Source organism: Anabas testudineus, chromosome 18 (genome assembly GCF_900324465.2).
Source record: "Anabas testudineus chromosome 18, fAnaTes1.2, whole genome shotgun sequence".
NCBI lineage: Eukaryota > Metazoa > Chordata > Actinopteri > Anabantiformes > Anabantidae > Anabas > Anabas testudineus.
In genome coordinates this window covers 14680408-14705998 of record NC_046627.1, presented here as the reverse complement: position 1 = coordinate 14705998, position 25591 = coordinate 14680408, and the positions used below count along the sequence as shown (strand labels likewise).

Here is a 25591-nt window from a genome sequence, read left to right as displayed (position 1 = left end):
ACTGAAAGAGAGATCATCACAACCTGAAGCACCTCAAATCAGTCATGCCGACACCTTGTATATGTGCTAGGAAGCAAAAATCACTTGTCATCTTTCTGTCAGACTGACAGTAGCTTTAACCTTGACCACACTCCTCCACATTACATAATAATCACTCCAAGGAGTGGTGCGTTCGCAAAAACATAACGTCCTAACAACCATCACCATCAACTGAGCGTTTTCAGTGAATTTGACAATGATAGTCTGCTCTGCCTTCCAACTCAGCACAGCTATTCATCACACTGTACACAGACAGCGGGAAAAGCATTAAAAACACATGGGGGTGTGATTATGAGACAATAAACTTTATGGCACACTAAAAATTAAAAAGGGAAAAGGGATGGCCCCAATTAAAGAATTGATTTACTAAGACTTTGCTCTGTGCACTTCTTGTCTATCAGCAGGTCCTTAGAGCACCATTTAAACCACCACTAAAAAGCATTAGGCTAAATTAAAATTCACTGCTTTTTAATGAGTATCAAACAGGCTTAGCAGTGGACATGTTGACTCCAAGTTGACCTGCAGCAGAACATCCCATCATCACTGTGTATATTTCAACACTTTTATTAAGGTTCATGCATTGAATTTCCAGCATGTGTTGGATTTATCCAGTGAATGCACCACCTGAAGCCCGCTGCATCTGCCACAGTGGGTGGCTAAGTGTGACATTCTGTGTGAAATGAAATGGCACTTCCAGCTCCAGCCAACATACTGACAAGAGAGTCTTGTTGAGAAGTTAACTTTGCATTGCAGTAACAAGTACAGTATGAGAATGTCACAAGAAGTCAAACTGCTTGAGATAGCAGCAGGACTCACAGGAAGTGGCTCATTATCCTGAATCCAGACGAACCCTTCAGGATGTCATATTGATTGGTAGAGAGTCATGAAGGTTAGCAGATGTACTGTTTGTAATGTCTGTGTTGCAGATTATCATACAGAAAAACCTGTCAGACCACACTCTGATAGAAAACATACAATCTGTACATTACTACAGCAGGGAATTCAGGTTGTTTTGTAAAATAAATATATATGAATATTCAACATGCCACTTACAATAAGACTTTCGTCTCAGTAGGACTGATTCAATAAAATCATCAGCCTCAGAAAGAACAGCATGGATCCAGATTATAACCTGAGATCATCTTTTTTCCTTCAGTGAGCACAGAACAGGGGAAAACAGCACAACCTTTAGCATATTGGACACACAACTCTTTCATATGTGTTTGACCTTTTAATGGTTCCACTGACCTCTTACAAAGTCCAACACCTTTGGTTGCTCGTGCTACCAAGTCCTTAGGGACCTTAGGGAGGCAATTTTGACCAGACCGCAAACTTCATATGAATAAAGTGGGCGCCAACATGTCATTTGGTATCCAGTTCTCTTAAATACATTAAATATAAATCCACCTGCCAAGGCTTCAATTCTAGCACTACACAAACACCATTAACAATTAAAACATTGACTCAAAATCCCTAGTTTCGGCGTTGAAATCAAGAACCACTTCAAAACCATTTATTTTCTCAGCTAAAACCGTTGCGAGCAGATTTAATCAGCTGTAGCCGTTTGTTGACAGGTTTGTCAGCACCTGGTTTTTCACAGGTTCCTTGTTTAAAATGGACATGGACGTATAGACGGCAATGCAGGGGTTAGATTTCTGCTTTCGTGTTAATAGCCTACTTTGAAACCGAATGCTTTCACAGTAGGAAAAGTTTTGAGGGTGTCAACTCACTGATTTGTTCCAGAGATGTGTTTTTTTTTTTTTTACACTAATCCAACTATTTAATGTAGTTAGATAACTTGTGAACTTTGCAAAGAACCTGATATATCATTGGGTGTAAATTCTGTAAAAGAAGAAAAAACACTATTCATTACAATTTTTGTCTTTACTTCTAACTTTTCGAGGAGCCAAATATGACAACCCACCAAAGACTGAACCTAAATATTACTTTTACTATTGGCTTTATTCTTAGTATTAACATGTATTTGAGAAATAATTGTGTATCAAGGTTTCAGGTATCAGGTCTGGCTAGCCTAGCCTAGCATCCTAATGTTTGCAATTCACATTACACCAGACAAACAAGATCTATTCCACTGTTTTACTTGAGTTTTTGAATTGAGAAAGTTTTGTTTTTATAATTTAAAAAAGGCACCGCCTTTGAAAGCTTTGAAATAATAATAAAAAAAATTACAAAGACAGAGTTTATTGTAAAAATGTCTTGCAATTATTTATGCAACACTGTCCCAAACTCAATTGAAGATGAAATTAAAGAAACCTTCTTTCAAGCTAACCAGCACCAGTGCAGTTTATCAAGCCGTCTGAAATTGCACTTTAACCAGCCGTCTAGCCTGCTTAGACAATATCAAATGACCGCCCAATTAAATTAAAAGTTTATTGGGTTGTCTGTCCTGCTGCTGGGTTTCCAGGCCTTAACTGTGGCTTACACAGCTGTTTCTACCCTCTTCTTCATCAGATACAAGGCGAGGGGACCCTGAAAGCAAGGTAGACTAAGCTACAACCAGACCATCAGGCAACGCTCCACATATCTATCCATCTTTCCATGCACAGACGCTATAGATCCACAGAAATTCACAGGTATGTTAAATTTGGCAAACTGCCATCCCTTGAGGCACTGTATCGTTTGAGCCAAATTATTTAATTGCATGTTCTAGATTAATTGCACGCTAAAGGGGAGAAAGTATACTTAAATAATAATAGAAAAAGAAAATAATAGAATAGAACTGCATAAGCCTTAATTAGAAAACCTCATTCCACACCATTTTTAACATCACAGCCTGTTGAGAAAATTGAGAATGAACAGCTTCAATACATTTATTTCATGCTTCCATCCTCTCTTAATTTAGAATGTAAAATTAGCCCGACCACAATAACTTCAAAAACCTTGCCACTGGTCAAGTTACAAAAGCTTCAGTGAAGGACCACAGGGTGTCACGCATGGCTACATGCTTCTGTGGTGCTGGTGTCCCTACATGTGTGAGTGGGATCATCCACTGTACATATTTTGCGACCCAGTTGTGACCACGGGTGTGTGAGACAGCGCATTTGTGAGTGCACACGGGCTCGAATGTTTTCTCGCTGTGTGTTTATGACCATCTCGGATGTATGGTATGACTCATATTCCATGTCACATTTAGCACACCTTCGAGAAGTAAGGGCTGGCTGGCTAAGTGCATGTCCGCTGGTGAGTGCTGGTGATGGGAGGGGGCATCGGACATGACTCAAAGCATGACATTCTTGTATCTTGTAACAGAGATATGGCAGAAAACAGCAAAAAGGAGAAACATGCAAGTCTGATTCAAATGTTTGGATGATTTTTGGTTTTCTTTTGAGTCCAACCTCTTGGTGATGCCCCAGGAGAGTCTGGGAGCTTACATCATCTGACCAGCGGCTGGGCAAACCCTGTTTGCCTCCATCACTTTTTCCAGTTTGAGAAATCACTTGAATCCCTGCTGTCTTTGGATAGCTTGAAGGATTGCATGGTTGTTTTTGCTGAGACTTAATGGTTTTGAAAACTGAACAGCGGGCACTCAAAAAAAAAAGTTACTTCTGATATATATTTCAAAACCACTGTAAAAAAATAATTACTGCTAACCAATGCTGTGTTAGGTGTAGACTGATCTATGTCGCCTAAGTCCCTGAAATTTAAACAAAACATGTCTTATTCTAATTAAAGAAAATTTCTCTAGATGGAGAAATGGAAAGGGTTTAGAAATAGTGAGTAGCTGGAATATTTGTTAAACTGGATGCCATAATCCGCCATAAAATGGGTAACTGTTTAAGTTCAAACTGTCATTATTACAATTTGTACATGTATACTATACATATGTAATATAAACACGTCACATTTATAAATGAAATATTGCTTCTTGAGGCCTTAATGGTTCTCAAGCTGGATACTGTTGACAGACAAGTTGGTGCAGTAAAAGCGAAGGTCAAATTAGAATAAAACTAAACATTTGGGCAGTCTACTGTAGACACACACCAATAATTTTCACATGGTCCCTTACAGATTTAGGAGCAGAATGAAAAATGACTCGGTGTCGAGGTAAGTTGTTTTTGGACTGAACTTAAGATGGCAAGGCACTGCAGCAACGCTGGCCTCACTCAATGGCCTGGCAGTAAATGATGCGTACGCACTAAAATGCATACATCAATAAACAGTCTTAAACATCACCCACGTATTGTTTTTTGAATTAAAAACATCCTTTCACGGATACCCATGAACGGTGGCAAGACCATATTAAGCATCATTTGCATGACAGACACATGTTATAGCTTCCTGCTGTGGCACGTACCAGCCTTTTATTATTTGCTTAGGTTTGTAGTGTCTGATCTTATTAGACTGATGCAGTACAGAGCAGCAGCATCTGTGCCCCTCACCCTTCATCCTCCATTCGTGCTTCAGCTGAGAGGCCTGGGGCACAAAGCCACAGGCAGTGGAGAGGGGTGGAAGAGCATGTGGGAAGCACCTCGGGGGTTCCCAGTTTTCTTTGCTAGGCTGGAGCCCAGACTTTCCATGAGATTGGCGAGACCTGGCATTGTCGTGTTTTATTGGTGATTGGAAATTGATGACAGACACTGGAAAGCCATGCCCACAATCAAAACAAATTAAAAAGAAAAAAAAAAAAAGGTGGTTTTACGGAGGCTGGCACTGCGGGCTAAATTGCGTGTATACTGCAGGTCACATGTGACATTTTGCTCATATTATGCCAACAAATCTTCACAAAGAGGACATCCTGACTATCAAATGGCCTTAAATGAGACAGGTTGACAAAGCAAAGATACGAAATGTTAAACGCGAGAGTCTAAACAGAGGAAATCCGTCCTATGTTGCATTGGCCCTAAATGTCACAGACAAATCAGCATATTGAACAGCAGACCCAGCTGTTCCACAAGCAACAGAAGGTTCCCCTTGTCTATTAAAGCCTGTCTGTCGGTTTAGGGATGACTACGTGGGCGAGTGAAGGGAGGTGAACTCATGCCATCACAAAGGGGAAATTCAGAAGGAGGATGACTAGGACGTTCAATCCAGTGTCAGAGGCCACATAGCGGATGAGACATCAGTTTGTGAGCTGTCTTTAGTGGGAGACTAGCCACCCATTATGTTGTTTCACTACCAGCAGCGCAGCCTCCACACAGTTGCTACCACTGCTACGTCACATGATGCACCTTAATTCTTTTCCTCGGCGTTTAGTGTACACGAATCAGAGAGATGAATCGACCGCACCGAATATTGTCTCAAATCTTCCTTCACGGATCCTGCCTGAGCAGATATGTGCAGAACAAGGCGAGTTTGAATGCAGCACGGCAGCAGAAAAAGAAGCATTCAACTTTAATCAAAGAACCTGGGTGACATCCACAGAGCTCACTGAAGCCCTACCCCGAGGGCAGAAAACCTCAGTGGAATAATTTAGCTCCACCTTTAGTATGAATCTCATTGTCCAACTTTTCTGCTTTGATGCAGAAAGTGCAATCAGTCCTAAAGAGGGAAGAAAAATCATTTTCTTAGCTTTCCTTGCAGCCTATTTCTGGGGCAAATACATGTCAAATAAGAACGGGAGACAATTCTTTTATTCATTTGTGGGGTGTGCCGCTGTGTTGTGGTGATGGAAACCCCTTCATGTAACTCCAAGCAGTAACTGTAGGAGCAGCCAAGACTGGATTTCCAAGCTTCCTACTTCATTCCACACAAAAAACAATTGAGGATCACCGCCAGGAAACATTCAAGGATACATGTGATAGACTACAGGGCAGGAGCATTTCTTTGGTCTTGTCCCTGTCGTCCCGGCCTGAGATACATCAACGCACAGACTTCAGCAGAGTGCTGCTGTAGCATCTATCATATAAAAATTATGTAATCTCCGCTCTATTCAGAACGTCCCCTCAGGTTAATATGTAGTAAAAAGGGAAAAGTGTGCATCCCTTTCAAACCCTGCAGTCATTGCTGGTGCTTTCAGCTGGTATGCCTCATCATCTCCCATAAAAACTGCTATGTCAAAGGTATAAAGAGACCATCTGTGCTATTTCCAGCACCCTGCCCTTTATAATAAACCTTGTGTGAGGATTGAAAATTAGGGTAAATGCACCGCTTGTGATGATTCATCGTGATAAATCGCATCATGCTAATTTACTGGGACCAGGGTAAAATCTGTATTGAATGAGTCGAGCCATTCATGCATAAAATGATTCCAGCAAGATGTTCTTCACTATGTTGAGTACATTAGGCTCATGATTTACATGCAGATGCCCTTTTAAGCAATTGAGCAGCAATCAAAATCATAATTGCCCATTCACAGTTGCCTCCAGGCGAGGCTTCCTACGCTCCAGAATTCACCTCCACCGCTCCTGCCCACAAAGGCAGCCTAACCTGGCTCACCTAACCAGAAGCAGCTGGCTGCAGTGGCTACCTGGAAGCCTGCTTAACTTAACCTAGCACTCAGTAATTACATGGCCATTAGGGCACCTCGCAACACCAAACCACACAGAGGGCTTAATTCAAAAGCTGTCAGTGATTAATTACCGGCTGCCCGCTGAGTTGAAGATGTCTGAGGGGACTGGCACCACTGTAACTGTAGCAGGCCACTGGGATTACTCACTTTGTGAGGCAAAAAAGGGGGGAAAGCATAACCGGGCTTAGCCACAAAGAGTTGAAAAGGAGTGATTAGCTTGAGAAAGTTGTGGGGTGTGTCCTTTTGCCTCTGGTAAAGAGTTAATCAAATGTGGACTCGCTGACAAAGCTGCCAAACAGATATTACTGCATCTGCTTGTGATTGTATTTTTGAAATCTGAAGACGTAATATCCAGTTTAAATGACCCCCTGCTGCCCCTTCGCCCTCAACAACCAGCACTGGGTGTTTAGTGGGGAAAAACAACATCCAGCACATTACAAGCTGTATATTGCTGTTTTCTCAAGAGCACTTTGCTGGCGTTTAGCTGCCAGGATCTCTGAAGCGTTAACTTCAAGAAATGCAGCAGAGTAGGGAAAGGAGACGTATGGGAGGGGAGGGCGGGTGTCTGAGGTGTAACAGTGGGTAAACAGGGAAAGAGCAAAGCCCGAGCGCTTGCTGACTTCACATTTTATTATGGTCCCATTAAACAACAGGCCCTGCTTGGAATGCAGATCCCCGGGGAGGTGAAGGTACACAAAAACTGAAGAAAAACAGCCCGCCAAGGCTGAAACAATTATTAGAAGGAGACTCGCTTCACGGAGTGGCACACTGAGTGGGTGCGACTTCAGACATTTTTCACACCAGCTTGGTTTGACAGGTTCTCTTTTTCCCCCTAGATCCAAGACTATTTACACCAAATGTGTGGTGTAAAATTAGTTTTTCAAACTTAATCTGCAGTTAACGTGAAACTAGGGGGCAACGGGCCCAATGGCGTCACTAAATTAAACACACAAGGGTACAGTCACATGCGGATGTTTACCAGGAAATACTCACAATGTTCAGCACAATAGCATGTTGACATGTGTTAACGAGCCCTAAACAAAAACGGCAGCAGAAGGTTATGGTAATGTCTTTATATTGGGTTATAAACCAAACTGGACTGGACACATTCAGTCCTGTTGAGGATCCTCCATGAACAGTTAAGGAATATTGCAAGTTATCACAAATTCAGCTTTGTGGCGACTATGAAATATAACCAAATGTCATGGTAATCCGTCAAATAAAAGTTTCATGAAGAAACTAAAGTGTAATGTGGGTGGCGCTAGAGGAAAATCCAGGGAATCAAAACTGTCAGTAAAAGTAATCCTCTGAGGATCGTAAACGTTTTCATGGCGGTCCATCCAATATTCCACCCTGGACCAGAGTGATGGGTTGACTGACATCGCCATCCCTAGAGCCATATTGGTTGCGAGGCTGACAACAATCTCCGGTTATCAGCCTGAGAGTGTGAAAATGCTTTTAGTCTCTCAGAAACCAATAACTGAGTGCTGGTGACATTGTTAGAATGACAAATGGCACCAGCAAAAACTTCACTTTCATTAACCAAGGCTTCCTTTAGTATGAATAAAACATACTTTAAGTTCACGACGGAGTTTCTCCGTTAAAGACGGCACAAACTTTGCCTGTTTTTAGAGGCAACTTATAAAATATCCCCGAGCTATGGACCATTGCCCTGTCTATGCAACCACTCCATCTTCTTTGACAGCAATAAAGTGAAGACTGTGAAAAGCACATTAGGGTCCACCCCTCAAAGAGAAAAAAGCCACATCTGAGCCACAGGCTGTCTCCTAGGCAGAAGAGAGGATAAATACTGAGTGAACCCATTCAGCATTCATAGAGTATAAAGATACTTGGCCTGAAAAAAAGCCCACTCCAAAGCAACATGGTACAAGTTGCATGTGCAATACACTTAAACCACATGAGCGGAACAATATCAAATACACTGCAGATTTCTGTACTTGTGATATGCGCTTTGTATGTTACCATAGCTCAAAAACAAATGGATAAGTACTGAACACGAAGAAGAAAAAAAAAAAAAAAAAAAGTGATTGAATTTGAGTTGGACGCGTTGCCAGTTTCCATGATCAAGCTCGGTGCCGCCTTCGTTTTAGCGTCGTCGTGCTTCATTTGATGTGAAATGTTTTCATTGTTTTATTTCTGCCCTTTACAGAACTGTGGTGGGAGAAAATAGCACACATGTGACGGGGATTGAGAACAGAGAGCTCCGTGATTGTGAGCGTCTCATTATGGTTAATACTTCCAGTTCTTCTGGCTCATTAATTCAGACATACCCACTCAGCAGATGAGTCATTCATTGAGGATTGATTGATAAATCACTTGTGAAAGATTATTTGGCTAATTCATTCACGATCATCTCTTTGCTTGTTGTTGTACCTATGTTGTTTAGGGACTCTATGTCGACATAACAATCACAGGGAATAGATGGGATTCTGTACCTTGCCCAAGGACACAGGTGCTGCAGATGCTTGCAGACACCTGGATCAACCATGTCAAGAGCCAACCACAAGGGTACTCTGCTCTGTGTCAGAGGTACGGCTTTTCCAGCATTATGCTTACACTAAGCGTATCACATTCCCAGCTAGAGTTGACCGAGACTGGGATGCAGACAGATGCCTCTTCAGACTTGAAGCCAGGTCCCTGCTGCACACGGTCTACCTCGTGGTTCGGCGGTGCAGTTAGACAGACATCTGCCTGACTGAAGTTCACATGTGGCTCATTTGGAACAATTAGGGACGATGCTGATTGGTGCATCGGCATGTTATTTACACAGGATAGAAGAAAGTACACTTCACTCTGATCTCAAGAGCTAATTTCACCCAATTTGAAGATTGCTGAGTATCCTGGCGAAGCCGAGCTTTTGGTTTTCTGGACACTCACTGATTGTGAGTGACTTTGTCAGCATCACATGAGGAGTTCTTAATATTTCCACATGTCTATTTTGCTACTGTCCACTTACAGCCCAATATCTGGCTCTGCAAACATTTATATTTTAGATAAACCAATGGGATTTTAAACAGTTTCTCATTAAATAAACGATACTGTAGGTTTCTCAGCCCATTAAAGAACATTTAATATGGTCTGAAATAACTTTTCAACAATAATTTGCAGATCCTCTGGTCAAAATCCCTCTAAAAGCTAATTTTATGTCAAAAATACGAAACAATCTTTTTCTTTAGCACTGGATATGGCTGCCACCCCTCTCTCTATTGAAATGTGCCTCTTTTCCACTGTTCTCCGCCAACATATATGCTGTATAGCATATTGCACCCGCGTGTCCCCTCAGTGATATCTGCCAATGATGCGCGGTATTAAACGCCACAGGACCATTTGAAATCAGACAAAATGTGACGCTGTAGCTCAAACTCTGCAGCATTTCCTCTAACATCCCACAGTGGTGCTCTGAATAACTCAACCTTGACTCCCGTCTCAGAATGATAAGAATGCTGACCCACACTGAAGGAATAAATGTTACCATCTACTGGTGGGAAATGTGAATTTCATGTGACTTCTTCTTTTTTTTTTTTTTAATCCAAGGAGACAGGCAACATCACAAGTCAAACAACCTCTCAACACTTCTATGTATAGACAGCTGTTAAATACCTTTCTTTCTGTTAAGTGTAATAGCCAAGCAGCTGTCTGCATCATTCACACCAGACCCTCCCCAGCACCCGCCCCCCCATAAAAAAAATATCAGGACCATCAGGGAAAGTGGCATGTGTCCTGGGTTTCAGGGAAACAAACTGAGCACCTGATGAGAAAGCTCTCATTCATTCCTCCATTAACTGAGTCCGAGGATGTCTTGCACACCCACACACTGGGGGAAAGTAGTTTCCCTTACCTGGAGGGCAGTTGCATTCAGGTGACGTCTGCCTTGCTGTCCGAATCTTGACATAATTTTCATAGGAGCGCTGAAATGTTTGAAAATATTATCATTCATATGCGCATGACACTTTTAAAAATAATAATAAAAAGTGAATTATTTTATGCATTTCATTGATCACTTAACTTACAGAAAGCAAGTGCAGCCTTACCTGAGAGAGCAGCTCATCCACTCTTTGCTGAATCAATGAATTAAACTCATCCACGGAGTAGCCAGGGCCACGGCTAAAGGTGTGCGCCCCGTGCTCCCTCTCCAAATCCACAACCCGAGTCTTGACATCAGCCGCGTAAAGGCTCAGGTGGACGCAAAAGGCGACGGACGCCAGCGAACATAACGACGAGATTATGTTGAGCGCCGTTGCGCGACAGTGCTGTCGCTTCTGAGGCGCCACTTGTTTCTCCATTATTTTTTGTTTTTCCCCCCCCACGCACTTAGATGCTCCGCTCGTCTCCGCGACGTCCACGCAACTACAACCTACAACTACCGCTGGAAGTAAACTGGCATCTGGCGCGGAGTCACGAATGTGTGGCGCACACACACACACACTCTCTCACCGGTGCGTGCGCGACTGTGCGCCTGCGACGCGGCGTTCACGTACGGTGGCTTTTTGCGGTGACAGCGACAGAGAGAGAGAGAGAGAGAGAGACGAGCGCAGCCCCCGTTTCTCCGCTGCAGCCGAAGCAAGTGAACCTGTCTGACGCCGATTAGGGGGCTCCTGCAAACTTGTTGCGCCGACCTCTTTCACGGTGGACTGCTGCAGCGGAAATTGCTATTGTGCACGATAAAGTAGAAGGAGAGACTGTCGGGACTTAGAAAGCTGCGTGCATGTGGTGGAGACAGCGTTCCCCCACTCGCTGCTTTTTTTTCCACGGTGCAGGCATGCTCCCCCTCATTAAGGCAACAACACGCCTCCAATCTGTCCTGACTGATTAACATAATTTATTGACCCGCTCCTTTTGCGCCCTCGCAGTCGAGCGCAATTGCCATTAGTTGACGTGAAGCGCAGTTACGAGCGTTCCCACGAGATCTGTAGTTAGGAAACAACGAAAGAGGAGATCACAAGTCGCATTTAGTACAAAAAAAAATATGGTTCACTGCAAGTGAAACCATTTAAGACGAGAAATGGTTCATTATTATTTTCTTTTTTGCTGTTTGTTTACTTACTTTTGTAGCCTGTGAGTAATAACATACTTTTGGCCGTGGCGCTGCGTAAAAACGCACAGAAATCTTGAATAATCGCAGGCATGTGAACAAAAACACTTACTAAACTGTCCAAATATGAGAAGCACGATAATCTTATTGATCAGCTGAGCTCAGTAGACCTCATGTGGAGGAAAGGAGAGCCGCAAAGCCCAGGCGGCGCTCAGACAGAGATGCGCCTGTTGCGCAACGATGCCCAGAGTTTTGATAAGATGTTATCCCTTTTGTGGATTTAGTTACTATCACAGCAGACTATGCGCGCAAACTATTAATGATTCATATCACAGAGTATTACTTGCAACAACTGAGAAGTGTGGTTAACAATCGTGTGAGTGTTGAGATATTTTTCTTTGCATGGTTGAAATCTAAAACTAAATCTGACCGGGACTGCAGAGCTGAAATCATATTCTAAACATCTTTGCACGTTGTTGCATGGACTGTTACCAATATTCATGACAGAACAGTTTGTTTAAATGGCACGCTGGCAATCTGATGTATTTCCTGAGCTTTGGCACCACCACCTGGCGTCCATAAAAAGGAGACTAGTTGTTTGTGGTAGAGAAGCTCTTATATGAAAGCTGTACATCCATCCTTCCACAGTGTTCACTCATGACAAAAACAAAAACGTATGCGTGATTTGAAAGATAGAAGAAAAGGGCCAGTTTCTCAGATGCAGTCAATCAGTAAATGAGTATTTCTGCATAATCATGACTTTTACTTTGGTATTTTGCTGATAGTTTAGGACTTTATTGATGTCAGAGCTGAAAGGTTGGTAGTGAGGATGTGATGATAGTACGCAGTAGCCTAGAGTCAGTTTATTAGTCTGTTTTAGAGCTTTGGGCGCCACGTTGTGGACAAATACGGTCATTTCCCCGATTGTGTGGATCCATAATTTAACATACGTGTGCCAAAATCCCCATGACGGCATCTGCCAGCAAAACCTTGGGATATTTTTCAAGGTCGCAGTTTCCCTTTACTTTCCATTGTGAATGCGCGCCTGTGCACGTATGCAGGCTTATATATCCTCCCCCAAGCCCCCCCCTCTCTCTCTCTCTTTCTCCCTCTCTGTGTGTTTTTTTGGACATGACTATAAAGTGACAGATGGGAGTCCTGCAAACCAAGTCCCGTTACAAAACGCACCACCTGAGTGCACCTTGCACATTCAGCATATTAAAAAAAAAAGATAGATAAACAGGTGGTGGTGGTGGTGATGATGAGGGGGAGTGGGGTGGGAATTTAATCTCACACATGCAAATGTCACTTCATTTTACAGCTGGAGTCTATGTCAAAAAGTAGCCACTCCGCTTCTTTATGTAACATTACTACACAGAGCCCGGAATCCTCTTTACGCGCCAAAAAAGCGCATCATCACCATCCTCCTCATCATCAGCGCGCACCGTCCTCGCCTTGGCAACCGGGGCTGCATCAAGAATAATCCACTAGTGTTTATTTTTAGACGTTCTCGGGCCGCTGCCTGCTTTCTGTCGTTCATCACACACCCGTGTTCCCTGCAGTCAATAATTCATATGCTGTAGGCCAGCAGCGGAGAGTCGGGGAGCAGGCTGCGAGCCACGGGACGCCAAAAAGAAGAGAAAGGGGAAAAAGAAACGCAGCGGGTAGAGGGGGCGGTGGAGGGTGTTAGGGGTGGGGGGGGAGCACCTCATTCAGGAGCGATGCACCCCAAAACTACCAGGCTGCAAAACGCACAGAGGCACCGCAGCCAACAAGCCACAGCAATGAGGTGAGGTCATCCCTGTTTGTATTGTGTGTGTGTGTGTTCTTTTTTAAAAAGAGCTTTGTAGACGCACCACATGTCAGGTAGTTAGTTGTATTTTTTCAAATTTGACATCAGAATTAGTTAAGTTCTGTTCAGTGGAAGGGGAGATGGAGCTGCAGGACATGACTCAAGCTGTCATGTGAAAGACTAGACATGATGAACTGGAAGAAAGATGCTACAAAAACTTTAAAGCACAGAAAGATGTTTTCATATGACAATGTATTGTTTGATTTCATCGTCTGTTGTGATTCCATGTTCAATCCTGTGTGTTTGAGTTCATATATATTTGTGTGTGCGTATTTTAACTTATTCTCTTTGACTAAAAGACTAGTTGTTCAAAGTGCCACTCAAACTATTTGAACTCACTGTATGAAATGTGGCTTCCCCTGGCGCCCAGGAAGTACACCAGCCCCCAAAAAGCCCCAACACGGGCCTCCATGACCACAGAGTACCAGGACAGGTTCCTCCCCCCGCACTGCCACATGGCTGTGGTCTCGACCACAACCCAGAAAAACCCTTATCATTCCCTGAAGGGGACAAGTGCTGATATAACAACTTTCAGGTGAGAGCTTTGACCAGTAGTCCATCATATAATGCACATGGTTCTGCATCTGAATGCAACTTTAGGTGAATGTCAGAGGTAAATGTCTGAGAAATGTAGGACAATTATATTATATTATCAATTATAAACTAATTTGAGGGTAGGGAGAATTAACAGATGAAGAAGTGTAAACCTAAAGTCTAAAGCAAAGCTGACACATTTCTGTTTTAGGTCATATTACGTCACCCACAAATGGTTAAAACACCCACCAAAGCCCCCACAGGCATCTACGCCACCCAAAGTCCAGCGGAGACACAATCCTGCTCGCTTTATAGCGGACAAGCTGACGCCAAAGGTAGACGACTACACGTCAGTGTACAAGAGTAAGTGACTTAAAAATCCCTCCTTTTGTTGCACAAATGTAAAACAGGAAACTATTTGTATAAATCCGAAACCACTCTTGGCTCTTCCATTTACAGATGACTTCCAAGCATGGGATGGAAACGAGCACCAGCCACCCGGGCTGAGCGCCAGCTCCAAAGTCACCCAAGAACTAGCCGTCTCCAAAGGAGGTAACTCCCAGAAAGATCCAGCTCAAGTGGAAGTGAACTCTGATTCAGACCCACAGAAGAAAGAACGACAACCACTTGACAGCATCACCAGTTACAGGTCCGACTATGTGGCCCACCCGCTGCCACCTAGGACGCAAAGGGAGAAGCCTGTTTACCAGCCCAAGAAAGGTCTACCGCTAAATCCTACTACATCCTTCAGACCAAAGGTGACTTGGAACATAAACCAAGAACTTTTTGACGGAGCCAATGAATTCCTGAAGCACTTCAACACCTGGTCCATTGAAACCAGGTTCCAGGGCCAACGTAAAGCTCAAGTATCCAGTCCACCAACAGAGAAGTTCCTTTCTACAACACATGCTGACTACACAACCCACAAGTGCCAGCGCACCAAGCCAATCCTGCCATCTGTGAACAGCTCGGAGAAAAGTAAGGAGCCTTTCCAGGCATTAACCACCATGAGGGAGGATTACAAAGCGTGGGACACTCCGCGACATGTCCCCGTTCGTAAGGAAGAGATGGAGCGGAAGAGAAACCCTCTTTCACTGTGTGGACCTGTGCCTGCCGACAGCCTCAATTCCAAAACGAAAGAAGCTGCAGACTGCAACTCCAACGCCACCGAGCAACATCAGCGCTCTGCTGTGAAACAAGCCTTTTCTGGCTTTCACAGCATCTCCTCTGGGAATGACGAATCCAGGACGTACTGGTCGACCTGCGTGGACAGAGGAGTGAACTGGCCTGACGGGGACAACTGCGAGGAGCCATCTCAAACCCACCAAATAATCAGCTGCACGGTTTCTAGCAAAAGCTAAAGCTTCCTTCAGAGCGAGCCGCTGACGAGGTGTGGCGCCGTCACACATTAGCTCAGGTGGTTTCTACCTTTGTACCAATAAACGCCATGCATGTTACTGAGATTATGTAATAGCAGCTATTTTTACTACTTCGACTCTTGGGCACATGTCATTTTCAGTATTACGTAATCCGCACAAGTGAAGCAGATTCATATTGAGTTTGGGAAAGTGGTTTACATAAATGACCCAGCTAAATGTTATCCACGACATTACACCGTGTGTACGTCCTCCAGTTAAAGAGCGATGCAAGCCGATGGAAGCTCAGCTGTTTTCTTACAACTGTCCAGATGTTAGCTATTTTGATCCCAATATTTGACTTTACTGGGGTGATGTTCATAATGTGATACTCAGGAGTAGATGTCCTTTTTCTGCTTTTTCTTTGTCCACACAAACATCATGAGAGCCACAACAAAAAAGTGTAATCATCTAACAATGGCATTTTATTTAAAAAAAAAAAACAATAAGAATTCATAAGGAAAATACCATCACTGGGCCGCATCTCGACTGGGAGAACTTTCAAATCAGATTTATTTACATTATATACAGAACAAAAAAAAAAAGCTCATTAAAATGTGTCTGTATGCGTAGCAGCGTTCCACATTAGCGGCCCCAGTGCAAACAAAAAAACATAAGATGTGTTAACTTCCACTTATTTAAGTCTCCATTTAGTTCTCTCCCAGCTAAATAAACATTTACACCAATTGTCCTTAACAACTCAAATGCGCACAGACACAAAAAGAAGTGTGAGCAGGTGTTAGTCTTCTTGGAAACGGATGTGCTTGTTAGCCTCCTTGGCCCGAGCGATGATGATTTTTTCTGCTTTGGAAATGAGCTGGAGTGTGACAAGAAAATGAGAAATTACACTTGATGGCAAGTTAATGGGAATTGTGACGGCTGCCAACGTTATTCCAGATTGTATTCATTAACCATGTAACTGTTAATATATGTGTTTGTTTTTTTTTCCTCAATCAATTTTGTAATAGAATTGTTTGGATTTCTCACAAATTTGCTTATGCAACTTCCAGCAAACAGCCTCGTGTTTACGTACTCAAAATAGAAGAACGGATCAACAAGATGCTGTTACATGCATGTATGTGTGTTTTATTTTTTTTATTTTAAAATGTAAACTGCCGTCTTACCTTCTCTGTACCTCGCTTCTTTTCCCTCGGACGATTCAGCTTGACCTGGCGGTCCACCAGGATCTTCTGCCAGTACCTTTGTTCGTGGTCACCTATAAAAGGAATAAATGGGATATTTTAATGTTGGCAAACTCATTACGGAGCTTTGAAGTCATGTAAGTCCAACTGTGAAGCCTCTTGAAAAGCTCTGGTCACTGTTCCAATAAATTATTTTCACCATCATTAATTATTAAAAAGCCCGCTCAGTCGGGCTTCTCCTGACTTAGAATACAGCTACTATGTCAATGCACGGTAGGATGTAGCACACACACAGCATATGATGAACACGTCTCCCTGGCGATCATTGCGACAGTCCTACCTGACAGAATCTCGAGTTTCCAGCTGTGCTCTTTCTGCAGTTCAGCTCTGGCGTCACTCACGACTTTAGCTTCTTCTGGGGTGTGGAAGCGGATGTGACCCTCAGCGTCTCCTTCCAAGATGTCAACATACGCCACTGGTGATATTTTGCTCAGGGCATCCTGCATGCGCACACGCACAAACACAACCAAACAGAAGGGCTGAGCAATCTCTTTCTATGACCAAACACGGATAGTGATGATAGCTGCCTGTAAAACTGATCTTACTTTGATTAACTTCCTCCCAGGCAGGGGCTTGTTGTCTGTGATCTTCACGATGACACCGCTTGTAAACTGAGGGCCCTGGTTAGTGGGCTTTTCATTTTTTGCACTCTTCTCAACTAGATAAAAAAAAAAATAATAATTAAAAAAGCACACCAAAATAAATGCATCACTTTTATATCTATACAAAGTAAATCAACACAGTGCTATAGCCCACCTGAACTGCAAATACTGGTATAACTGGAGACAAAACTCACCATTTCCATCTTGTGCGTCATTGTCCGTCTCCATTAGACTCTTGGACTCTTTGTGATCCATCTTAATAATGCATTTTTTCAGCGACGCCATGCTGCGCTTCTGCAGGTTTAAATACTCGTCCTTTAGGTGGAGCCACTCTTTTCTTTACGCAGCCGAAAGTAAAGGAAAAAAAAGGTTAAGCTGTGTGTAGCAGGGGTTCTCTCTTATTAATTCCTAATTGATGTTGTAAAAAAAAAAGCAGAAAAATGAAGAGGATGTAGGCTCTTACTTTGCTAGGACCCGAAGTGGGATGACTTCCTCGCCGATTTTTAGCTTTTCCTTGTGTTTCTTTTTTCTCTTCCTCTTCGCTTTGACAGTTGAATCATCTCTGTTTTCTTTCCCTTCCTCAACACCTCCCTGTGTGTCACTTTTAGTAGGTAGAACTAAAAGGGGAAACACAGTGTGAACACAACACCTCATGATTTTTCATGAATTTTTAAGACTGTGAAAAGCAGAAGCAACGAAACTGAGGGAGTGTTAGCGCCGAGAGGGACGACTGAGAGGGTTGCAGACGTGCAGATACTGTGATGGCTCACCAGTCTTTGCGCCATCGTTCTCCTTTTCTCCGGTTTCACTTTCGCTCTTTCTTCTCATCTTTGATGGTACCTCACATTCTGATACCTCTACCGTCTGCGACCGGCGCCTTTTTTTCTCTGACAGTTTGCCCGCTGCCTTCTGAGCGCTGGAGACCTCTGGTTCAGACTCCTCCGCTGCGGTGCGCTTCCTGTCTGGTTCTGACAGCTCTGCTTCCAGTATCTGCTCTTTGGTTCCATCTGCAGACATCAGTGCTGTGGCACCTTCTTTCTTTTTCTTTTTCTTCTTCTTTTTCTTCTCTTCCTCTTCACCTACAGTATATGAATAGCACGCTTATTCATTCTCTTGACCACATTGCGTCAGGTTTTTTTTTTTTTTTTTTTTTACAGTTGGCAGAGAAAAGCAGAGACGTAAGGGAATAAACTTAAACTTGAGCTAATTCTACCTGATGGTGCATTGTCAGCTGGAAGAGGAACTGGTTTTCTACTTTTCGTCTTGGGGAAAATCCCAGGCTTCCTAGGAGCATCTTCAGGGGGGTTGTTCAGCATCTGTTTTAAAGATCAAAATTTCCCTTGTGTTAAAAAATAATAAAAAAACGCTGGACTGACATCAGTCATTATCACATATTTCAGGCAATGATAAAATACCTCTATGGCTTTCTGCGCCTGTTCTTCTGTCTCAAACTCGACAAAGGCAAAACCCTTGGAGTCACCAGAAGACTTGTATCTGGGGATACTAACGTAAACCACGTTTCCACATTTTGTGAACACTCTCTCTATCCAGCTGTGGGTCACATCCTTAGGCAAAAGTTCCTTACAAAAAAAAGAGAAAAGAATGAATTGCATTGTACTGTGATCCAATACTATTCTCTGGCATATTCAATTTGACAAAATGTCCTTAAATCATTCAGAAATCTGAGTTAGTGAAAGTATTTTTACCACATAGACCGTGCGGCTGTCTACATCACTTGGTACATCACCGATTGGAAGCTGACGCCGTATTTTATTTCCCTCCAGGTTAACCTGAAACACACAAAAAAAACCAAAGTAAATTGTCTTTTAAGTTTCTCACAAGTGCAGATGTTCCAAATCATGTAAAAACTAAGAATGCAGTACTGTTAAGGAAGGCATTCGTGAAAAAGTTTCAATTGACAGTACCTCAACCACAGATGAATTTTTCAGCGCCCTTGCTATTAGCTTGGTGTCAGATGTCAGCTTTTTCATTCGATTGAAGCTCGCCAACACAGAAATATCAACATCTAAAACACAGTTAGACACAACATGTGATGATTTCATGTCAGCACCTGCATTAATGACAGGTTCAGATTTTTTCTAGGATGCTCCAGCACTCTGGAGTTAGCCAAATCAAGTTGATACCTTCACTCTGCTATATACTCATAGGTGGGTCCTATAAAAACGCTGTTTGTCAAGAAAGTAAAAAGTGAATAGGGTTTAAATACTTTCTGAAGCGCATATGGGCCAAAAGTGCTGAGACGAAAACCAGTCCAGAATTAATGACCCATATCAATAAAGTTGTGTATCTGGAATATGCAGCTTCCTTACATCCATCATCCGAGTCATCGATGAGCTTCCTAAGAAAGCGGTCTTTGTGAAGGTTGACATCTCCAAACCAGAACTCCACCTGCTTCTTCACATCACCCAGCAGCTGTTTGACGCGGGACCTCTTCTTCTTTTCGGTCTCTTTGTTTTTACTGCTGGTTTCTGCAGCACCAGCGTCACCAACATCCCTCTCGGTGTCAGTCATGCTGTAGGAGAAAGAGCTGAACAGTTCAGATACACACACAAAACAAACATTGTGTATCTAAAACAGAGTTAACATTAGTCTATTTGTCATCCTGGTGTCTGAAGGATCCAAACTGTGTTGTTACTGAATTATACCCTTCATTTACATATGTTAACTCAGGTTAATGGTGAGCATGCTCCTAACTACAGCATCGAGTAACGTTAATTCAATATATAAGTTATATTAGATGATGAAAACAACGTAAAGTTACGTTATTAGCTCCTGTGTAGCTGCTTAGCGATTGTCTGCTAGCAGATACTAACTTAAGCAGCCAAAGTTGGTGTCTGTTCGCGGTAATATTATTTTTAAAAATGCTGCAGTCACGGCTACTGTATTTCAAAATCGATCAAATCTTCACCCAATACACAGTGGGTATAATAATTTGCGGAACTCACACTATTTAGTGACAGGAAACAGTCCAGTTTGATGACTAACAAGAACAAAAATAACATAAATTAGTTAGCTGTTAGCTAACTTAAGAACTGCACTTGCTCGTTTGCTGAGACGTCGCACAGTGACGTCGTCATGTTTACTCAACTTCCGCTGAGGGATTTCAAAATAAAACGAGTGGGCCAACATTTGTAGATAAAATAAATAAAATTAATAAGAGTACACATCAATAACGTGTATTATCAGTTTTTTAATTAATAGCATATTTAAAAAAAAACATATTGGTATGTAATTAAATAAAGAATCGACCCAAAAAGAGATTTTCTTTTCCTTTTCGTTAACAGTTCAAACAGGCTGATTCAAAAAAAGTGTTTATTAAATAACAGAGAACATGACACACAAGCATATATAATTACATTTATTTACATTTTTACACTTTTACATTTATTTATTTATCATTTGTTCTTTTGTAGTGCAACAGAGACGGCTACGGATTTTGACAGATAATTATTTTCAAAGCAAATTATTGTGAGTAATATTATTTTAAGAGCAACAAGAACTTCAACTTTTTTTTTTCTCGCGTGAAAATGACAAAAATATGCTTCAAAGACTTTTGTTGGTTTGTTTCGACTGCGCATGCGCAGACCACTGAAGCAGGAGCAAGTTGTGGAGAAGCAAATAAATTTAAATAAGTAAATAAGTAAGTATAAACCCTTTAGTTTGATTCAGGAGTCCTTGCAGATTGCAACTTACTATATGTTCCTAAACCTTTTCCAGATTTAAGTTAATGTTGACAATGAATGATGAGTTATTGGTCTTACACAGAGGTAGGCGGATACACAAATAAAAAGGAAGTAATACCGAGAGAAATATATATACAAGTAGGGTATTTTCCTTTTTTTTCCGGTGTTTGCACATGGCCGGTTAGCTCAGTTGGTTAGAGCGTGGTGCTAATAACGCCAAGGTCGCGGGTTCGATCCCCGTACGGGCCAACAAAGCCTTTTCTATTTTAATAACAGCCGCCCTCCACCATCACCACACTGTAAGCTGGGGTGCTGATCTAACTTTCCCGATGGTCTTTCACGTGTATTAAGTGGTTTCATATGAGGCAAAGCTGTAGAATTATTATTTCATCTTCAATGTCCTCTTAAATGGTTTCTAAACTTGCATCTTAAGATATTTTGGTTTTGTGGGCTCCGTGGATATATTATACAACATATCAAACACATGCATTCAATCTATATTTTACCAATTATAACCTGAACTTATAACTGTGCTGTCTGTCAGAGGTTCAAAACGCTGTTAAACTTTTTCAGCTTCTTACATATGTCATCGTCGGTGCAGAACTCAATCCTGTGCTGGACGAGCTGTGACAGTTGTTTGTATAAGGTCCTCGCCCACTGGGTTTCTAAGCAGTGGACTGGTACGTTGCACACTTTGTGGAGGACCATCAGTAGTTTCTCATTGCTGCTAATCTCGCATCTTTTGATGACCCATTTCCGCCACTCCTCCCACATAATGTCGTCTGTGAAGTTCACAGTTATACTGTCTTGGGTGCTCAAGGTCTCGGGCTCTGTGTCGGTAAAGTCATTCCATATGGCTCTGTATGGTGGAGGGAATCAGAAAAACGGATGAAGTGAAGTGTTAAAATACAGTTTAGAGGTATATATGTCAACAAGAGTAATTCACTCACACAACTTTTCTCAGAGGATTGGGGGTCAAGTCTGCGAGGGACACCAGACCTCTGTTGGTTACTCGGTTTCCCTCCAACCTGTGTGGACACATAGGATGGTCAGTGTTGGTGTGGCAACAAAACTATATTCTCTTTTTTGTGTTGGCCAAGTCATTTAAGTGATTCATCATTTAAACAATCAGAATACTTCTCAGTTTATAGACTTTCATTTCCCCCGAAAGTAAAGCGAGACGCGACACTGTGACATTGCTCAATAAGTGACTTACCACAGTTCTTCTAGCTTTTTTTTCGCCCGTATGGCATTAGAAATAACCAGCAGTTCATCATCACCGATGTTTGCCCATCCAAGTCTAAAATAAGGAACATAAATGTTGTCTGACTAATTTTACATTCCAAGACAAAATAATGAGCTCATTCTTACATAACATGAATGGTTGCAGTGTTTGATTGATCTTACCCTAGCTCGGTTATATGGTCGGACTCTCGCAGCACGCTGGCAATGACTTGTACTGCATCCATATCAAGGCTGTTTTCTCCAAGCCTTAAAAATGTAATAGTGGGGTCAGCAATTCAGTTTTAGAAAGAGAAGAAAAACCAGAGCAGAGGGCTTGATGCATGAATTGCAATATGTCACAGATTGAAAAACAAAACCTTGAGAGTGATTATGTGATCTTAGAGATACCACCTTTACCTTCAACTTACCAAAGATGTCCACATCTAAGCAGCAGGGACTGAATATCTCTAAGTGCCTCACAGCTTACTCCGACCCCTGTCAGATCCAGCTCTGATATTTTGCCCTTTTTGAGGTTTAGGAAGTACTTTATGACGTTGTAGTCCATTTGAGAGAGTGTTTCATCACTAACATTAAGTCGGAGTGTTGCTGGTTGCACAGCAAGGGCTAATGAGGGGTCCTGTTGCTCAAACAGACAGTGTAAATGATTTAGGATGTGGGCCCCATTGTCACAAAGCACTGTAAGTTCTCTGACCAACCTCTGGCGATAGGTGTCTACTTTTTCTTTGTGGCAACTCAGGCCCACTTGCCTGGACAGAAGATTAACATTGCGCTCAGATAGGATTCCAGACAGGAAGCGGTTGAAAAGTTCCAAATGTCCATTGTTTGTCCCCTCTGTGGGGATTGTGGCATGCTGAAGTGCGTCAGGTAAAGGGTGATCAGTCGCTGCACAGTAAACTGCAGCAAAGAACTCTTGAACAGTAAGGTGGGCAAAGGAGTAAACGTCTTCAGTGCAGCCCGGCTCTTGTGATACAGTCTTGTCAAGGAAGGTGCTGACAAGGCCGCATCCCTCTAACGCTGCGACATCTCGGTCGCTGCTGTAAAACAGAGTTTGGTGCTCCATCAGCTTTTGGAAGGCAAGTTGGCCCAGCTTCAGCACTGTGTCAGACAGCTGCTGTGTGGTTCCTGCTGTTTGCTCTGGAAGAAATGTTTCAGCTCTTGTTTGAGTGTGAGAACGAAGCAAAGCCACTAGATACTGCACATAAATGTCCGTCATTGTCTTAGGACTTTCTCCGCAGAGATCCTTGCTTTGTTTGAGGATGCAACAGACGATGTAGCAAAATGCAGGTATGTAGCACAGTGTCAGCATCAGCTCATTTGCTGATACTAGTGCAAACATCCTGTCAGCGAGGGCCCTATCTTGGAAATAACGAGAGAAGAAGTCTTGAACTTCAGCCAAAGAGAAGCCAGTGATGAGCACAAAGCGGTCGATGCAACCCACAGGGATGTTGTTTATGGCCGCGGGTCGACTTGTGAGCATGACAGACGCATTGGGTAGCAGTTCGCCCTGCATCAGACTCCCAACAACCTCCACTACCTCTGCATCTTCGTCTGGCTCCGTCACGAATACGTCTACATCACAACTCCTGTAGTGTCTGAACTCATCAAAGCCATCCAGTATAATCAGCAGCTTGTCTTCATTTGCTAAAATGTTATCCAGGTCTTTTGCGAGGTGCCCGTTCTTTCGCAAGACCAGCTGCCGGAAGTTTGTGGGTTTGTCTACCAGATTCAGGTCCCTGAAGGTCATATGGATGATGAAGTCAAACGCTAGATGACCCATGTTTCTGCCAAAATCGAAGAGCATTTTCTGCACCAGGATGGTTTTTCCAATACCGGCCACGCCTGTCACCAAAACTTTCTTCGCTGGACATTTTCCATTAGGGCTCGAAAACAGTTCAGCTGGTTCGATTTTCCTATTCACAGACGACTTCTGCTGCAACGATAGTCGCTTTTGTCCAAATGTCAGTACCTCATGTCTTTTTAACTCCAAGCCCTGGTGTCCATCGACTAACAGAAGGTTGACATAATGCTCAGAAAACAGGATTTTCTCTCCGTGACGAGTGTTGTAGAAGAGCATGCTCTCACTCCTGCGCCTGAGGATGTCTTTGTGCTTTTGTTTGACTTTGTTGCACTCTGAAAAAAGAGAGGAAACTTATTTAGCCTGTAAGGCTACATAAAATCATTTTATATTGCAGTGCTATTATATAGTCCACAACTCAGTGTTGGTTTCATTTTTTCATTGCATACCTACAGGTAGGGGATGATCTGCGTTGCCTTCTTTAGAGTGCGTCTGTGCCTCTCGCTGATGATCACTGCTAATGGAGAGGAAAATCTTGGCTGCTTCCTCACCTTTACACTCCAGGATATCCAACACCTTTCGTACTCTAGCCCGGGGCCCCAACCGACACAACACTTCCTCACGGTCATCACGAGTGAACACTTCCCGACTTACTAAGATCTCTAGCAGGGAGTCAATCTGTCCTTCCAGTTGATCCACCAGGGAGACACGCAGAACTCTAATTGCTGTCAAAGAATGATTAGAGCAGTCCGTTTCTACCATAACTGATCCGAACCAATCCCAGCACAAATCAGAAAAGTCAAGCGCTACCTTGAACTACAGTGCCCTAAATTCATGTTACAAAGCGTTGCAGTTTAGAAGGATCCTGTGTGAGTACACAACCTTCTTCAAAAGCTGAACTGTAGCGTATGAGCAGCATATCATGACTGTGGAAAAGAAGAAGTGCTTTTCCTTTGAGGGTTACGTCAACAAAGTTATAGGGAATGTCTTGTTTTTCTGGTTTTTCCAGCCTCTCTCATTCTCTCTGCATTAGTGAGTGAGTAATGCAGGGTAGATAAGTTGCACCAACGTGAAATACTAATTTGTATTATTATTATTATTATTTGTGTAATGATTTGACATAAAGAATCCAGCAGTTGTTCTGTAGAACAGATTTAATACATTATCACCATTGAGCACTGTAACGGGACATGAAATGTGGTCAGATCTTCATTCCTAAAAAAAAAAAAGGTGCAACATCACAAACAAATCACAGAAGGAATGTATTTGTTTTTATTAAACCAGGCGTGAGCAGAGAGCATCACATCAAGTCACCAGCAGAGGGTCCCCATTGCATGCACATCAAAAACCATTAGCTGTAGGGAAATTAATACTTAAATCCCAACCTTTTTTTTTTTATTATTTACAAAAGTATGCACAGGAACACACAATAAAATAAATAGTTAAAGGACAAGACAAATATCTACACAACTTAAGATGAAAATGAATATGTTATTGATGGTCTCCTCTCAAAAAAGAAAAAAATAATCACACCTCAATGAAAGGATAAGTAGTCTCCTGCTAAGGTATGTTACATATGATACTGAAGCAATTTGAAACCCAGGACATAATAGAAAAAAGTGCAAAACCTACTACAATAATATAAGCACGGTACAATAATAATTATCTTTAAAAAGTTCCC

General features: G+C 42.5%; 4 protein-coding genes and 1 non-coding gene across 7 annotated transcripts in view; 2 read left to right on the top strand and 3 right to left on the bottom strand.

Annotated features, from left to right (window-relative positions):
* LOC113157550 (collagen alpha-1(XXV) chain) overlaps window positions 1-10957 on the bottom strand; it is a 136325-nt gene extending 125368 nt beyond the window's left edge. The window contains exons 1-2 of one of the 2 annotated variants that reach the window (XM_026353111.1): window positions 10561-10957; window positions 10368-10437 (exon numbers count right to left, since the gene is read on the bottom strand). In XM_026353111.1, the coding sequence (XP_026208896.1) occupies window positions 10368-10437; window positions 10561-10812 (322 nt within the window). In that variant the 5' untranslated portion in view covers window positions 10813-10957. The remainder of the gene's footprint in view (window positions 1-10367; window positions 10438-10560) is intronic. The other variant, XM_026353110.1, reaches the window with a different exon arrangement.
* A 1854-nt stretch (window positions 10958-12811) lies between these two features.
* Window positions 12812-15735, top strand: saxo2 (stabilizer of axonemal microtubules 2). Its single transcript, XM_026353459.1, has 4 exons — window positions 12812-13350; window positions 13784-13948; window positions 14159-14310; window positions 14407-15735. Exons 1-4 carry the CDS (start codon window positions 13283-13285, stop codon window positions 15306-15308), a joined length of 1287 nt encoding a protein of 428 aa, XP_026209244.1. The 5' UTR covers window positions 12812-13282; the 3' UTR covers window positions 15309-15735.
* An 85-nt stretch (window positions 15736-15820) lies between these two features.
* On the bottom strand, window positions 15821-20260 carry larp7 (La ribonucleoprotein 7, transcriptional regulator). Its single transcript, XM_026353458.2, has 13 exons — window positions 20133-20260; window positions 19497-19699; window positions 19092-19192; window positions 18873-18956; window positions 18582-18746; window positions 18380-18482; window positions 17937-18245; window positions 17630-17783; window positions 17361-17503; window positions 17110-17222; window positions 16845-17004; window positions 16487-16578; window positions 15821-16179 (listed from the first exon to the last, which is right to left on the bottom strand). Exons 2-13 carry the CDS (start codon window positions 19696-19698, stop codon window positions 16102-16104), a joined length of 1704 nt encoding a protein of 567 aa, XP_026209243.1. The 5' UTR covers window position 19699; window positions 20133-20260; the 3' UTR covers window positions 15821-16101.
* A 449-nt stretch (window positions 20261-20709) lies between these two features.
* LOC113157590 (NLR family CARD domain-containing protein 3-like) lies at window positions 20710-24825 on the bottom strand. Of its 2 annotated transcripts, none has more exons than XM_026353166.1 (6): window positions 24360-24825; window positions 22523-24245; window positions 22278-22361; window positions 22087-22170; window positions 21821-21898; window positions 20710-21729 (listed from the first exon to the last, which is right to left on the bottom strand). In XM_026353166.1, exons 1-6 carry the CDS (start codon window positions 24670-24672, stop codon window positions 21411-21413), a joined length of 2601 nt encoding a protein of 866 aa, XP_026208951.1. In that variant the 5' UTR covers window positions 24673-24825; the 3' UTR covers window positions 20710-21410. The 2 variants fall into 2 exon arrangements, with proteins under 2 accessions (XP_026208951.1, XP_026208952.1); XM_026353167.1 differs by having other exon boundaries at window positions 24364-24449.
* Window positions 21046-21119, top strand: trnai-aau. The gene has a single exon. It is a non-coding gene; the product is annotated as a tRNA-Ile (tRNA).
* Window positions 24826-25591: the final 766 nt, after the last annotated feature.